Source organism: Callithrix jacchus, chromosome 3 (genome assembly GCF_049354715.1).
Source record: "Callithrix jacchus isolate 240 chromosome 3, calJac240_pri, whole genome shotgun sequence".
In the NCBI taxonomy this organism is placed as follows: domain Eukaryota; kingdom Metazoa; phylum Chordata; class Mammalia; order Primates; family Cebidae; genus Callithrix; species Callithrix jacchus.
Window position 1 is genome coordinate 72904256 of NC_133504.1, and position 16001 is coordinate 72920256.

At 38.2% G+C, this 16001-nt stretch overlaps 1 protein-coding gene across 1 annotated transcript in view; it reads left to right on the forward strand.

The window, feature by feature from the left end:
• Positions 1–7914: 7914 nt before the first annotated feature.
• The window catches only part of ANKRD50 (ankyrin repeat domain 50), a 43235-nt gene continuing 35148 nt past the window's right edge, over positions 7915–16001 (forward strand). Inside the window, exons 1-2 of the mRNA XM_003732434.5 lie at positions 7915–8184; positions 9331–10594. Of these exons, the coding sequence (XP_003732482.1) occupies positions 10083–10594 (512 nt within the window). The 5' untranslated portion in view covers positions 7915–8184; positions 9331–10082. The remainder of the gene's footprint in view (positions 8185–9330; positions 10595–16001) is intronic.

Below are 16001 nucleotides of genomic sequence, written 5' to 3' on the forward strand. Positions count from 1 at the left end.
TGAAAGTTATTCAAGATGGCAGAAGAGGAAGAAGGTCAGTTCCTGATGGCATTGTGGAGCTACCATATAAGCTATGGGGTTTTTATTAGACAAGAGAAATAAACTTTTGTGTATCAAATCTTAAAACTTGGCTTTTGTTACAAATACTCAAACATGCTCTTTAACTGAGTTCACAACGTCAATGGACCCTATTTCATGTGAAGCACATTGTAGTCCATTCGAATGGTGTCCCTTGAAGTTGTGCAGCACACAGCCTGCACATGCATGTGGTGGCCCTGACCAAGACTATACTGTCTTAAACCATAAAACTCGTAATGTTCAAATGATGTTTCTACCTTATAGACAAGCTGCTTCTTAGATGTCTTCTCCCGCAAATATCTCCAAACCATACACCCTTTCTTTCTTCCATGTGGTCTTTTACAAAAAAAGATTCTCTCTCTTTTTTAAAGTCTCTAAGTGGGAAGATGATTTCTTCCCTTGCCACTTCCTTGGGGTCTTAATCCACCTTATTTGTCTGCAAATATTTACTTTTATTATTAGCTTTTTGAGATCATAACAATAAATTTGATGGAACTCTCACATAAAATTATGATCCCTGAGTTCTAATGAACTAGTTTATCTCCATGTTTAAATACTGTAGCACTAAACATAAACTCTTGAGTAAAATATTAATTTGTTTGTTCACTTGAATCATTTATATTTTAGCTGTGTATACTTTTCTTAATAATGTGCAAATATGGAATATAAATATATAGACAATAATGAGCAAATATAGAATCCCCCTTTTTTTATGGAAAAAAAACAAATTAAACAAAAGCTTTTCCTTAAGTTTAATGCTAGGAAAACAATGATTCTCCTTCTTTCTAAATTTTGAATCAGTTACAAACTCCAGGCATTCAGAACTTACATAGCATTACTGAGATAAAGTGCTTCTGATTTAGACTGTGTTACGCTACCCTCCCTGGTATATCATTCCTTTTTTTGAAACAAAGTCTCACTCTTGTCCCCTAGGCTGAAGTGCAGTGGCACAATCTTGGCTCACTGCAACCTCTGCTTCTCATGTTCAAGTGATTCTCCTGCCTCAGCCTCCCAAGTAGCTGGAATTACAGGCACCCACCACAACCAGCTAATTTATAAAACTTTGCAGGTGAATTGAGAGGGGCGCCTCAGACTCTCATGTATTATGAAGCATTATGCCAGAGCCAGATGTTTTTGTATGTCTGGAAACAACAAATGGCTGCCTAATAGGCTAGAATCAGAGGCTTCCTTGTTGATTAAAGGTTTCTAATGAGATAAGGAGTGTGTAATAGAGAGAAAAGACACTTGAAAATAAGCATACATTCCCATTCAGTCTAAATGACCTTAAAAATTCATTTAACCTTTATCTTGTCTCTTTAAATATTTTGCAAATAGATAATATATGCATCAAATAAGACTAGGATGGTATAAACAAGGGCATATTGCTCCATTTCTCCATATACCATTTGCCCAACAGACTGGATGAAGAGAGAAATCAGAAGTTACATTTAGTATTTGTGGAACACTAAGAGATTTCCTATTTCTATCAGGTAGTGTTTTAGGTATTTACTAACAAAAAAAAAATCTATATCTTAGAGGCTAAAACTGCAATAATTTTAGAATCTCATAGTTCTGAAGTTTGATTGGGTCAGGTAAACAATTGTTTCACTTGGGGTTCTTCACAAAGTTGGGTTGAGTGTTGGCTGGGGCTAGAGTCATCAGAAGGGTCCCCCTACCATCACCCTGCCCACTGGGATTCTAGGCTGGGCCTCTCCATCTCTCCATGTGATCTCAGGGCCATTTCCTGGGGCCTCCTTGTGTGGCTCCTCTGCATGGCCTTTGCAGTAGGGTAGCCAAATTTCTTTAATGATGGTTTCTACAAGTGAACATTCCAAAGTAGGTTGCAGAAACTACCAATCATCTTCAAAATTAAAACTTGCACACTGTTACTTCTGCTACATTCCAATGGTTAATGCAAGGCAAGATCAGATACAATATGAAGTGACTGCTTAAGGACATGAATTCCAGGAGGCATGGCTCACTGGGGGCATCTTTGGAGTCTAGCTACCACACACAGCACATTGGAAAAAAGGCATAAAATCATGGCTTTCTTTCTCAAGAGTGTAGAAATCTACACATGTACTTAGAAAATAACTGTAGGTTGGTATTTTCAGTATGTTTATTGAACGATTATTCAGTACGATCATTGCTGTTTTAGAATAGGGGTCTTGTGCTTCATAGTTAAAATACTTGGGTCCTGGTGCACTGGCTTGTGCCTGTACTCTCAGCACTTTGGGAGACTGAGGCAGCAGATCCCTTGAGTTCAGGAGTTCCGGACCAGCCTGGGCAACATGCAAAACCCCATCTCTACTAAAAATACAAAGATTAGCTAGAACCGGGTGCGGTGACTTACACCTGTAATCCCAGCACTTTGGGAGGCCGAGGCGGGTGGATCACCTGAGGTCAGGAGTTTGGCCAACATGGCAAAATGCCATCTCTAGTAAAAATACAAAAATTAGCTGGAATGATGGTGCATGTCTGTAATTCCAGCTACTTGGGAGGCCAAGGCAGAAGAATCACTTGAACCTGGGAGGCAGAGGTTGCAGTGAGCCAAGACTGCAACACTGCACTCCAGCTTGGGCAATAGAGCTAGACTCTGTCTCAAAAAAAAAAAAACAAAAAAAAAAAAAAAACAAAAACAAAAACACACACACACACACACAGAAAAGAAAAAGAAAAAAGAAAAGATTAGCTAGTCTTGGTGGCACATGCCTGTGGTCCCAGCTATCCCAGAGCCTGAGGGGGGAGGTAGCAGTAAACTGAGATTGTGCCACTAGACTCCAGCCTGGGTGATAGAGCAAGATCCTGTGTCAAAAACAAAACAAAAACCACTTGGCATACAGTGTTCCTCAACCAATTTAATCTAGACTTGTGATTTCAATTACATTTTTCTGACAGAATAATTTTAAAAACAGAAGAGGTTTCATCAATATTAAATGAAAATAAAAATATATCTTAACATTCCAAAGGAATGATCATATATTAAGCTGACTGGACAGAACTAACAAGAAATACAAGCACCTAGATAAAATTGACTGACTAGTGAGGATATTATGAATTGCTTCCTGGTGGGCATTTACCATTTAGCCTAACTTAGAAAAAAACAAAACAAAATTTTCTGAGAAGCAACCACCAAGCCGTAGGCCTCTCGGTCTGCTATGCTGCATGGCTGTTCCTGCCCATATCATCAGTTCAGTTTGTGATATTTACAAGAGCCTCTGTGACCTTAGGAAAATGTCTTATGTGTTATTCCCACAGACTCTGTGTTCCATTTATTTTTATGCTTTTTAGTACAAAATATTAATCTTCCAAATTAATGCAGTCTACCTTTCCGTGGTTACCAATGCCAAGGCATGCTTAGCAAGTAACAGAGACTTGGACAAAGAAAAAATAACATGTGGTTCTAGAAGAACAGAGACTCTGAGGACAATAAATAAAATAACGTCTCTCATGTACTTGGGAATCTGTCAAATTAATAGATTATTTGCAACAAAGCAAGTATTTAATTTATCTAATGATTCACCAAAATCTGGTCAAAGGATGCATAGTGGACATAATTGAGAAAGTTTACCTTAACAGATGACATTGAAGTATTTTCAAATTAATATGATTACATGTAATTATTGCTATTATTGCATGTGACCATGACTGACACAGGACTCGGGGATATAACTTACTACTGGGATATAAAGCCAGTTCCAACTGTTCTTAGCTATTTAAAATATAGTTCAAAGAATACTTGATGGAGGATATTTATTGGGATCTGAGATTTGATGAAAGGGTGATGGCGATTTTGGTGGTTGGCTTGGGGAGGTCATTTAAACTACCTATAGATTCATAGAAGAAAATGAAGGAAAAAGCAATTATGGGAATGCAATAGAGGGGTATGTTAGAGAATCCTAATTTGCTTCTTTAAATTTCTTGCCTAATATTTGAGAATAGGAATTTCAGATCCGTGCTGTCATGTGTACTGTTGGTGTAATTTGAGGATCTACTAAGAGTTTCTGCTCTATCTCAGAACATGGAAAAAAGTGAAGGGTAAAGGTGAAGGAAGCACTGTAACTAGTCACAGTAACTATAGCTAATGAGTCTTCATTTCCCTTCACTGGTAATTCTGCAAGATAAATCTTATTTGGGGATTTGTTTATTATTTGAAGGAAAGGCCTATCTCTGACACATTTTATAAGCAACAGCTATTCTAGGCTTGTTTTCAAGGACAGGAATGAATACAGCTGGCAACAATTACTTTTAAAATGTAAGGCTTAAATAAGCATTCTTTTAAAAGGGTATTTAAGAGGGTAGCCACAGCTGGACGTTCCTATCATTATGCCTCCCATGTCAATCAAAGTTTTTCTATAGTCTAGGTCTCCATCAAGTCGAACGAACATAACTAACAAAATATGTATTTATGTAAACATAACATTGTTGTTAATAGTAGTGTTACAATGATCTGGGATGGTTTGGTAGACCTCCGCTGTTTTATTTTCAGCTTCTGCCATGGTCTCATTAAATAGTATATGAGATGAAATAAACAGTTCTTTAAATTTGTGGAGAAATCTGAAAGTCTGCCAGCAATAACTTTTCCAGATTCAAAGTAACTATCCTTTGAATAATAGTGTGTAGGCTGCTAGTCAAAAAAAACAAAATACAGCTTGATGGTTGATCATCATACCATCAAGGTGGTTGATACATATACACATATACACACACCTACATACACATACATATAATATATATCAAATCCTGGGCTTGGTAGTAATCAGAGAAACTCTCAAGGCTGCTGATCCTGTTAGACACATGCTATAGCAGTTCAGTGTGACCAGGCTTGCTGCAGCTGACTTCCACATGCAAGAAGCCACCTGAATGCCACTTCTGAGAATCAGTAGTAAATGTAAAAATTATGTGTGAGGCATACCTGAAATATGTGAAATAGAGACTGATGTATCCTGTAGTAGACTATATAGCAAGTAGGCTGAATGCTTTTTGTACAGTGCAGAGTTTTTTAAATTTGTGGCATAACCTGAAACACTGCCAAGGATAAAACATCACTTTGTAAATAAAGCTGAGTGACTTATACTAGTTAATTTAGAGGACTAAAATGAGTCCTCTATATTTTCATAGCCTGTCATGTAAAATCATTGGAACTCTAAAATCAAAGTATTCAACTTTTGCAGTTTTTAGGTATTGTTGTACTCATTAAAAACAGAGTTTGCAAATAGAAAGAAATTGGAATCTACCGCTACCAAACAAGGAACTGAATGTACTCTATGATGAGAACACAGACATTATAAAAAACCTAACTTTTGAAACTTATAACTGTGCTTTGGAATATCTCAACCTGTGGAATCTCTTGATGGAGCTATTACTTCTAATTGGGTAACTATATTTTGTATCTAAATGGATTAAAATTAAGATGACATAATTTTGTAGTATTTAAACTTAATTGAAACCATCAAAATAACCACATATTTTAAAGACATATGATGAGCTTTGTCTTGTAAAAATGCTTGTTGTACAATACAACTGAGTGAGGTTTAAAAAAGACAACAGCTAAGAAAATATTTGGACTGAAAAATTTGTACATTTCAGTATAGATAAATTAGAATAAAGAGTAGATTTTATTTAGCAGAGTTTGGTGAGCTTAATATGTATCTTACCACTTAATTTTCCATTTAAAACATTATAGTTCGCAGAGAAGCATTTGTTAAAGCTGTCAGTAATTTCAAATCTATGTGAAACTATAAAGATTTCAGGACATTTTTTGAATAAATTAAAAATAAGAAAGGCCACATTGAAAAAAAATTGCATTCTTTGGAAAAATCCCAGTTATCTGGTATTGAAGAAAATACAAATAAGAAACTGATTAAAGTAAAGAGTAAGTATTCTGCTTATGTCACATTTAACATGTAGGTAATTGATAAAAAGCAGTTTCATAAAATTATATATATATGTCACTGTTAAGGATTTTCTATTAAAGAAAGCAAAAAAAAGCAATAAAAATAAAATGTGAAATAAACTTTAAAGTAAAAAACATAAAATTCTAAATAGGTCTGAAGATTAATTACAGCTTAGTTATAGATGATGTTATTTAAAACAGCATCGAAAAAATTAGCTGGGCATGGTGGCTCGCGCCTCTAGTCCCAGCTACTCAGGAAGTTGAGGCAGAACTGCTTGAACCCAGGAGGCGGAGGTTGCAGTGAGCCGAGATTGCGCCATTGCACTCCAGCCTGGGTAACAACAGCGAAACTCCGTCTCAAAAAAAGAAACAAACAAACAAACAAAGCAGCATCCCATGATAGTACTTAGTTATCTTAAATGACCCACTAAACAAAAAGTTTCAATAACTTCTCTACTGGGCAGAAATTATTTTAATTATTGTGTTAGCTAATGGCTTAATAGAAATGATAATGTGACATACATATTTCTCATTTAATTTTTTCTCTAAACATAAAATTTTACAACCATAAAACTGAAGGAGTCAACCTATTAAATGACTGTTAAGCTGCCTGGCAAACAAGCTAAGTGATAATTAAAACTGCGTAAGCAAAAATAAATCAAAATAGTAGCTTTTTAAAAATCAATTTTCATTCCCCTAATTTTAGAGAATGTATACTCTGCCTCCTTTGCTTGTGTTTTTGGGAAGAAGCCCAAAATTTAGGATTCATGAATTAAAATTAAACATTACAATCAGTAAATTGCCACGAACAAACAACATGAAAGAGTACTCACAAACACGATCTATTTACCCATGTGTCTTAATGTGATAGCTATACTATGGAATTCCTAAAACCTGATGGGAGACTGGCTTAATATTTTGGCAAATAAACACATTCAAGTCAATGAGGTATGGGAGACAGAGTACTCTGGATTTTGGCGTAAACAATTAAAATTAAAAGATGCTATTTCTTATTCCATCAGTTGACGGTATACTCATCTTCCTGGCAGAAATTTGGAATCTAAGCAGCTCAGGTCCAGTGAGTGCGAACAACTGATATGCTTAGTCCAACAGGGCCCTGTGAGCAGGCCCTCTAGGACATTTCCTCTGATTCCTCATGACCATGGACCTTTCCCCGCTTAGTGGATGCTGGGAGTGATCAGGTGGACCTGAAGAGCAGGGGCCTGAGACCTAGTCAAGACTGCTGTCAACCTCCACCTGATGGAGGCCACTTCCTTTTCATGAGGCTGCTAGGAATGTCGCCCTTTACCCACACTATTTCTATTTTTGCAACAGTCTTCCCAGTCCTTTCCTTCCTTCTCTTCGTCTCAGCCAAAGTAAAAGCATCCCTGGAATTTAATGGACTGAAAGAAGACCAGACGACTGAGGGGCAGAACGGGGCCTGAAGTGGCTTTGGAAGCAAGGGGGTTAAGGGAGAGGCAAGAGGGTTGAGCAGAGAGGCAAAAGACAATCTCCCCCTACCCAACTGCCCCTCCCAGGAGCAGAGACGGCCCAACAGCCGGCGATTCCCTCCGGCCGGGAAGACAAAGGAAGGATCAGGGCCCAGTGGCGACGGGGAGGGTGGGGGCAACGACTCGCGTGAGGACGGGGACGTGAGAACGCAGCCCCCGCCCCGTTCTCCGCCTCCCCTAGGAAAGGCGGGGCCCCAACACCGCCCCGGGACTGGTCTCCTCACAGTGCCGGTAGCAGATCCCAGGCGCCCGCACACGCCCAGGCACAGGCTGCTGCGGACGGGCGCGGTGGGGGAGGGGAGAAACGCGGGGGCGGAGCCGGCGGGCAAAGAAAGGCTGAGTGGCGGGGCGGGGGCGGGGCCTGGGCCAGGCGGGCGGGGCCGCGGCGCGGGGCGGGGCGGAGCCGGCAGGCCGGGGGCTGCCGGAGACAGTCACTGCCCTGACGGCGGCGGCGGCGGTGGTTGGCCGGTGGGGGTTGGGACAAGCACGACTGATTCTGCTGGGAAAGCTGGAACTGGCAGCCACCGGGGGCCAAGAGGAGGATCCGGAGCTGGGAGTGTGCCCCGGACCTGGCGGAGGAGGCGGCTACTGTTGGAGTCCCGGGAGCGCTGCTGGCGGCGGCTTTTCAGCGAAGCAAGTGTTTGAGACTGAGAGTCCGCAGCAGCGGCGGCGGCGGCCACGGAGGCAGCTAGGGCCGAGGTATCCGGGGGGCGGCAGCGTCGGTGGAAGTGAGGCTCCTCCCTCAGGTTGGACGCTGGGAGGCTGAGGCCGGGGCTTGGTCCTGTCCCAGCCACCCACCCTCTCCGGCCTCGAGCTCCAGATTTGCCCTCTTTCCTCGCTCTGCCGTCGGCCGGGTGGGAGCGGGAGCGGGGTACCGGGCGAGAGCGCAGAGGCGGAAGCCGACCGGGAGGCGACCCCTCGTCTGGGATTGGCAAGGACCTCGGGCACCCCCTCCCCCTTCAAAAGACACACCCCAATCTCGGGGCGGGGCGGGGTGCAGAGGCGCTCCCAGCCTCGGGAAGGGCAGACCTCGGCGTGGAGGCTGCACCTTCGCTCGTGGCCTCTCCGAGGTGGCCCCCCTGTGGCTCCTAGGGGAGGTTCAAACCCAAGGTGCTTCCCTGCGCTGGGAATCCCGGAGTTCCTTTTGTCTGTCAGCTGAAACTGGAGGCCGGACCTGTGGGCAGACACCCACTAGCACCAGAGCACTCTACTCTTTATCCCTTTCCTGCCTTGGAAGGAATTTCTCCCTGGCAACCTATTCTCCAGCCAGAGTGGTAGATTTTATCCCTGACCTCCATCCTTGGCCCAGAGGAAGGGAAGATTCACATTTTACTTGTGTTTGATTTATCATTCGTATAAGAACTATCATCCCTCATTTTTTTTTAAGCTGTTTGCCATCCAACTGCGACCCTGGTAATCTTCCCCTAGATTTTTGCAAACTATCAACAAAGAAGTGTGTCTGAAGTAGTAGACAGTCCTTGACTGACTGGACTGCATAAGTTAATAGAGCTTCCGCAGCTGGCGCTGTTCTACCAGTCTATTGGGAATGAGCGTTTTGGCTGGAGTTAAGGACTGTATGTACGTAAAGTATCTCCCCCACCCCTTGATATGGTAAAGTTGAAAAAAATCTTGGGTAACTTGATTGAAATGTGGCTGTTTGGGAAGCGTAAAAATGGGGAAGGAAAATGCAGAAAGGAGAATGTGATTATTTCAGGGGTATTTGTCCAACTTTTTGAAAGTGCCAAAGGTGAATGAAGTACGTGGAGTTTTGAGATTATTGACCTTAATAAGTTTTTAACATATGATGTTTTGCACTGAGGTTTTTGTTTGTTTGTTTTCTTTTAGTTACTTGTGGAAATTTTTGAAAACCTGGACGTCTTAAAACCAAGAAACCTGCGAACAGGTTTATTAAGAGTCTGCTGTCTTGAAAAATGCATTTTATGAATGCTTTGAATTAAGAAGGTCTGTCATTTCTGCCACATAAGAGACTCTATAATCTGAAACAGTGCCCTGGCAGCTGCCCAGATGCCTGAAAGTGGCAAGATCTAGTACTCTGAGTGATCATCCTTCAACGAGAAATACAGAGCTACTCACATTCTGTACCTCATACCGTATAAACGTAATCTCTCTGATGGCATTTAATGCAATGGACCTCTTTTCTGAATCTAATTGTCAGATGCAGAATTAACACTTGGAATCTGGAAAAGCATTTTATACAAATTGAAAGATTGGTTTTTTTCTTTAGTTTTCCAGATGTATTGTCTCGTCTCTGTACTTGAAACATCCACAATCACATAAACTCCAGTTATAACCATGGAGTTATGTGACTCATTAAGATATAGGAAAAGTGTTGCTGAGCTGTGGAATCAGGCATTTCTCCTTCAGTTCAACAACTAAACTAATCTATAGACTATTAATCAAGCCTAAGGAACCAAATAAAGTCATGCATGTTCTGGTGACAAAGGAACTCTGTGGTTGTTGAATTTTTTTAGTTACTCTGTCATTCAGTCAACTTAATATGCATCTTGTGTCATAATGGATGAAAAAACCTGTGTTGATGTATCCAGACTCTAGCAAATGAAGATTAAAAGCCTATTATGACTAATCCTTGGGAAGAGAAAGTCTGCAAAATGGCTCAAACCAGTTTACTGCAAGGGAAGCAATTTTACTGTAGGGAGTGGGTTTTCCACAAGCTTCAGCATTGCCTCCAGGAGAAAAGTAACTGCTGCAATAGTGCTGTCAATGCACCATCACTTGTAATGAATTCTGGGAATAATGCTAGTGGTGTCTCTGGAAAGGGAGGTGCCTGGGGTGTGTTGTTGGTAGGAGGGCCTGGCAGTGGCAAGACGGCCCTATGTACTGAACTCTTATGGCCAAGTTCACCTACAAGTTTGCAGAGAGGTTTACATCGCCAAGCTTTGGCTTTTCATTTCTGCAAAGCCCAGGACTCGGATACTTTGTGTGTTGGAGGGTTTATTAGAGGTCTAGTATCCCAGATCTGCCGCAGTGGACAACTCCCAGGATATGAAGACAAGCTGAGGGATCCAGCCGTCCAAAGCCTCTTACAGCCTGGCGAGTGTGAGAGAAACCCAGCAGAAGCGTTTAAAAGGTAACAATAAAAATGTCATGGTGTTCAGATTTCTATGCTGGAATTAAATTAATTTTTAGTTGTAGTTTTTTGTTTTTGTTTTAACTTTGTGGGGTACTTTTACTAGTGCTGTACATTTGGCCTTCATCTGCAGTTATAAATATACCTGCTTACTTTGAATATCAAAGGAAGTAAAATTTAGATTTTTGTATCACACAGCATATGGATTAAAAGTGTATCTCAATTTTACTTAACAACAAAATGTTACTTATATTACCTATAAATGGTAAGAGAAATTTATTCTTAGGGTAGAGAAGCACATTTAGCTGTCTGGAAATAGGTTACATTTTCAAAGGGGGAACTATAGGTGGAGCTGAACTTACAGTAGTTATCAGTATAGCATGTAGTATCTTTTTTTTTCTTATAGTAGTAGTATTTCTTTAAATAAGCAAGGTTTTCCTTAAAAGAGATTATTGGCCATTGAGAATCTGAAGAAAATTAGTTAATGAGTTTTGGGATTTATTCCCTTATTAATTGAAAAGCTGCGTGATATTTTGAAGTATGTGAATTTATAAAATAGTGAAAATTTGGGATCATCTTACTGCTTTTACTTTTAGTTGGTGGTACAAAGAAAGTGTTTTTTCCTAACTTTTTTTTTCATGGTAAATGGATTGGTCCAAGAAGTGAGCAGGTTGCTTTTCAGAGTGGTTTCAGATTCAAATCTGTTCAAGAAAACTTAATTCCTTGAAAAAATATTTTTTTTTGCATATCATGCCTCTGCTCTTTGTAAAAGCGGCAGGCAAATTGTTAGTTTGTGCCTCACTTATGCTTGAATTACCCATTTTGCCATAAGCTTTTTCTCTTCTATAATAACATTCTTAGCACGCAAAAGTTTGTTCTCCAAAGATTCTGGTATACTGTGCACTGGAGGTTTGTGTGTGTGTGTGTGTGTGGTGGTGGTGGTGGAGCTCTCTTCTGTGTGAGTGTGTTTCTAGGAGAGATTTGAATTGCTCTGAAAAGAGTGATGTTTGTTTTTATAATACCCTCAAATTTAATGGGGTGAAATCTATAAATTTGGGAAATAATATTGAAAATATTTAATAGTAATTACAGTAAGCAGAATGTGTCAATCACTATTCTAAGTGCTTTACAAAAATTAGATCATTTAATCCTCGTAATAATCCTGTGAGGTAGTTACTAATCCCATTTTATAGATGAGGAAATTGAGGTACAAAGAGCCTAAGTAAATTATCCAAAGTTACAGACTTGTAAGTGGCAGGGCTGAGATTTTGAGTGTCTGTGTGTGTGTGTGTGTGTGTGTGTGTGTGTGTGTCAGTAGTCTTAGAAATTCTTAGGAGGACTTGATGGGAAGAGGAGAGGTTTAGAAGGTTATATGTATCAAAGTTGGAGAATGGGAGTTGTGTCACAGTGTAGTTTGAGTGTGGATTTTCAGGTTACCCATATAGTGATAGAGGGAGTGGTATTCTAGAATGAGAATTATGGATGGTACAGAATTCAAATATGGGAGGAGTTTATTAAAGTCAACCAACAGGACGTGTCTTTGAGAGGTGTGATATTCCTGAAGACTCTTTAATGTGTACATGTAGTGCAATTAAACTCAAGGCAAATCTATTATCTTTTGTTGTTAGCCATCAAAGTAAGTGTTAAAAGTGTTGTATCATTCTTTAATTAATGAGGAAATCTGTTGGTTGATGCCTGTGATGTGTGAGATGCAAGGTTTGATGAAGAGTATTCAATATGGAATCACTATATGGAATAATGTATTATTTAATATAAAACTATACCTTTTAGTAGAATTAAAGTTTGTACATAAGCAACTCTTTTCCCCTTCTTTTTCTGAAGATACTAGTGGCAGAGCTGAATTTTCATTTCTTTGTGATAATCTCATAAGCTATTAAGATTTATTGGCACCTACCAATAACTTTCAAAGAGCTTAGTCTGAGGTGAACTTAATCTAATGTAACCAAAGTATGTAATTTTTAATTTATTGGAATTCATATTTAAATTTCTAATACCTGAATGTTCAATATTTAAAAATCATGTCTGATTACTATATTTTTGTTATATTCTGATCCTAAGCATAGTTTAGGATCCTAAGCATAGCATAGGAATCTCTATGGTATCATAGATTTTCCTGAAAAATAATTTCTTTATTCAATTGTTCCTTTTGTTTTTTCTTTTTCCTGTTTAATTCTCAGTTATTAACTAATTGAAGAGGAAGAAGCAGTTAGAGCTGTGTGTAAAAACTACACCAGTCCTGCCTCTCCAATTTATAGAAGGAGCCAATTACTTTGCATTCCCAGTCTACACTTTAATAAAAGAGAAGGCTTAGTCTTTCTACTTGGACCATTTTGGTGCTCTTCACTGATTTCTTACTGGATTTTTCAAAAACCTGTGTCACTTTCTTTCTTCATCATTACAGTAATTGATCATGATATTAATTAGGTAACTATGGTATTGGAACACTCTTTTTGATCATTGACTGAGACACATTTTTGTTAAAACCATGAAGCTGTAATACAGGTATATTCACATGCAGACCTGAGAGCACAATTCGAAGTTAAAAATGTATATTTTTGTTTTGTCTGTGATATTAGATAACCTAGGCCTCTACATTTGGACAAGTAAGAACCTTGTACTACTGATATTGTAGGTTCTATTAGTGATTGACAGATTTCTTAAATAAATCCATTAGAGAATTTTAATAGGAACGTATTTTATTTAGGCATGGATAGATGTAATTCAGCAGGTGGAAAATGGGCAGAAGACCATTGTTTCCAAAGAGTTATAATATTTTGAGGGAAATAAAAATGAAGTAGTAATTATAACATGACAGGAGATTAAATATAAATGTAAGCAAATAGCAGTGAAATATTTATTTTTTGCTTTTGACAAAATCTAAATCCAGAACCAGCTTTTGTATTATTACTTTTTAACCTTTAAATTTCTGATAATATTGATGATTTCATATACAGAATTTTCCCAATTTATGATAGTTCAACTTAGAATTCTTTGACTTTAGGATGGTGAGAAAGCGATACACATTTAGTAGAAACCTTACTTTGAGTACCCATACAACTGCTCTCTTTAGCTTTCAATGCAGTATTCAATAAATTACATGAGATAGTCAACACTTCATTATAAGATAAGCTTTGTGTTAGATGGTTTTGCTCAAGTGTAGACTAATGTAAGTATTCTGAGCATGCTTAAGGTAGGGTAGGCTAAGCTATGATGTTTAGTAGGATGAAAGTTATTAGACGTAATTTTGACTTAAGATATTTTCAACATACAATGGATTTATCAGTGTAGGTTAAGGAGCATCTGTATTCATATGTGAAACAATTTAATAGTTATAGAAAGTTGATAATGAAAAATCTTATTTATTTGCAGATTCACAAAGCTGGGGAAATTACAGAGAAGTGATTTACTTACAAAGTATGCTTTTTTAATTCACTTATCTTTTCTTCAGTTTACTTCCTAGCTTCCTTTAAATTTTTTTTATGTCTGATGATAGTAGATAGAATATGTAATACATGAAATAGTATGGCTAAATGGTGAACAGACAGAATTCTGCCTTCATGGAGCTTAAATTCTAACATTAGTATTTATTTTATTCCTATAAAAAGAAATAACCATCAGAGTAAATACTTGTTATAGTATTCATGAAACACACGAACATTTAAACATTAATAGAATTTTGAGATTTCCTAAAGGAAATGACGTGAAGACACGTTGATATCTTTTTTTAATTTTTATTTTTCTTAACTGGTTACAGTACAATGCTATTTTTAATTTGTTAACAATATTTTATTTCCACATTTCTGAAACTAAGTTGATGATTATATTTTTACTTACTTTGAGAACCAAAAGCTGATTTCTTTAATTTTGCCTCTCACTGTAGGCCTTTAGTGCAAAATTTTGTATATTTTGCATTGAATGTGTCTTTTTCTAGAGTTAGTGTTAGAGGTGAACTCCTAGTAGCCCTATAATTGTAAAACAAATTCCAATTATTTTTGACAAAAGGCTCAAGCATCTAAGCATATGAGGGTGGAGGGTAGTAGCATTAGATTTTGTGGCTGGTTTAGAAGATAGTTATTTCATTCAACCAGAAACTCCTTTCTGGACTTTGAACAGAAAGATCGTTTTGGAGATTTAGAAGGATGTGTAAGTTTTGAGAGTTTATAGAAAATTTGTGCTAATGGTTAAAGGCAGTATACCTTGTTAGAAAAAGAATGCAAACTGGGAGAACAAATGCTGACATTTGTTTTGTATGTCAAATGGGAATCTTTGAATGTTTGGATGGTCTTTCTAGTTATCTCCTCCAGGAGCATTTATGGATCTTCACTTATATCTAGGGTTTAGGTTTTTGGCTTGTGTTGTAGTTATTTATGCATGTATCTTTTGTTATCTTCCCTATTAGGCATATGCTTCTTCATGACATAAATTTCTGATCCATGACTGATGAATTTTTTATATTTGCCATAGTGCTTTGTATAGCACTTTGCATATAGTAATTGTTAAATGACCGACTTTTGAATGAGTGCATAATGCTACTTCCCTATCTAGAATATGTATGAACCTAATTGAAAGAAGGCTGAAGCTCTTGAATAAGAAAGGAAATTGAAATGTTACATGATTTAGGTAAGCTTTAACTGCAGACGAAACTGGCATAGTGATTATTGATTTATTAACCTGCTGTCTGTTCTTTAGCATATATTAATATGGCATTAGTCCAGATAGTTTTAAGTGGCCAGATATCTATATCCTGTTTCAACTGGCTCCAAGCATTTTTGGCACACTCAACAAAGGGGCTAAGAACAGAAGGGGGCTGGAATGTGTGCCTCCTTCTTATCCTCACTTGTATGTTTTCAAGGCAAAATATATTACATTCATGATCAATCTTGTATAACGAGTGCTATTTAAGATAACTGTCATTATCCATTCTTAAGTATTGTCAAATTAAAAGATTCTTCCAAAGTGCTATTACTATTCGAAATTTAAATGAAATAAATATATCAATATAATTTCATAATCAGAAGTTTACATGTTTGTCTTTTAGTCTAAAGATCATCATCTTTCACTGAGTCATCCATTGTTTCCAACGTTTAACTGTATCTTTTCTACTTCAAGTTACAAAATTCCGTTTATTCAAATCCCACTTTCCCTTCTGAAAATCTTCTTTTTACCCTAGATTGGCTGTTTCTTTCATACTTCAATCTAAGTGCTGCTTCCTTTGGTTCCTGGTACTCTTTATCATTTGCTGAGCCACTCCTCAGCCTCTAGTCACTTCTACTTTAATGGCCTAACATATCGCTCCTGTTGCATACTTAGACCTTTGAAGTCAGCCACGTTCTTAGTTCTGTTCTGGCAATCTAATTTAGTGTTTGTAACTCAGAATCCTTTTAGA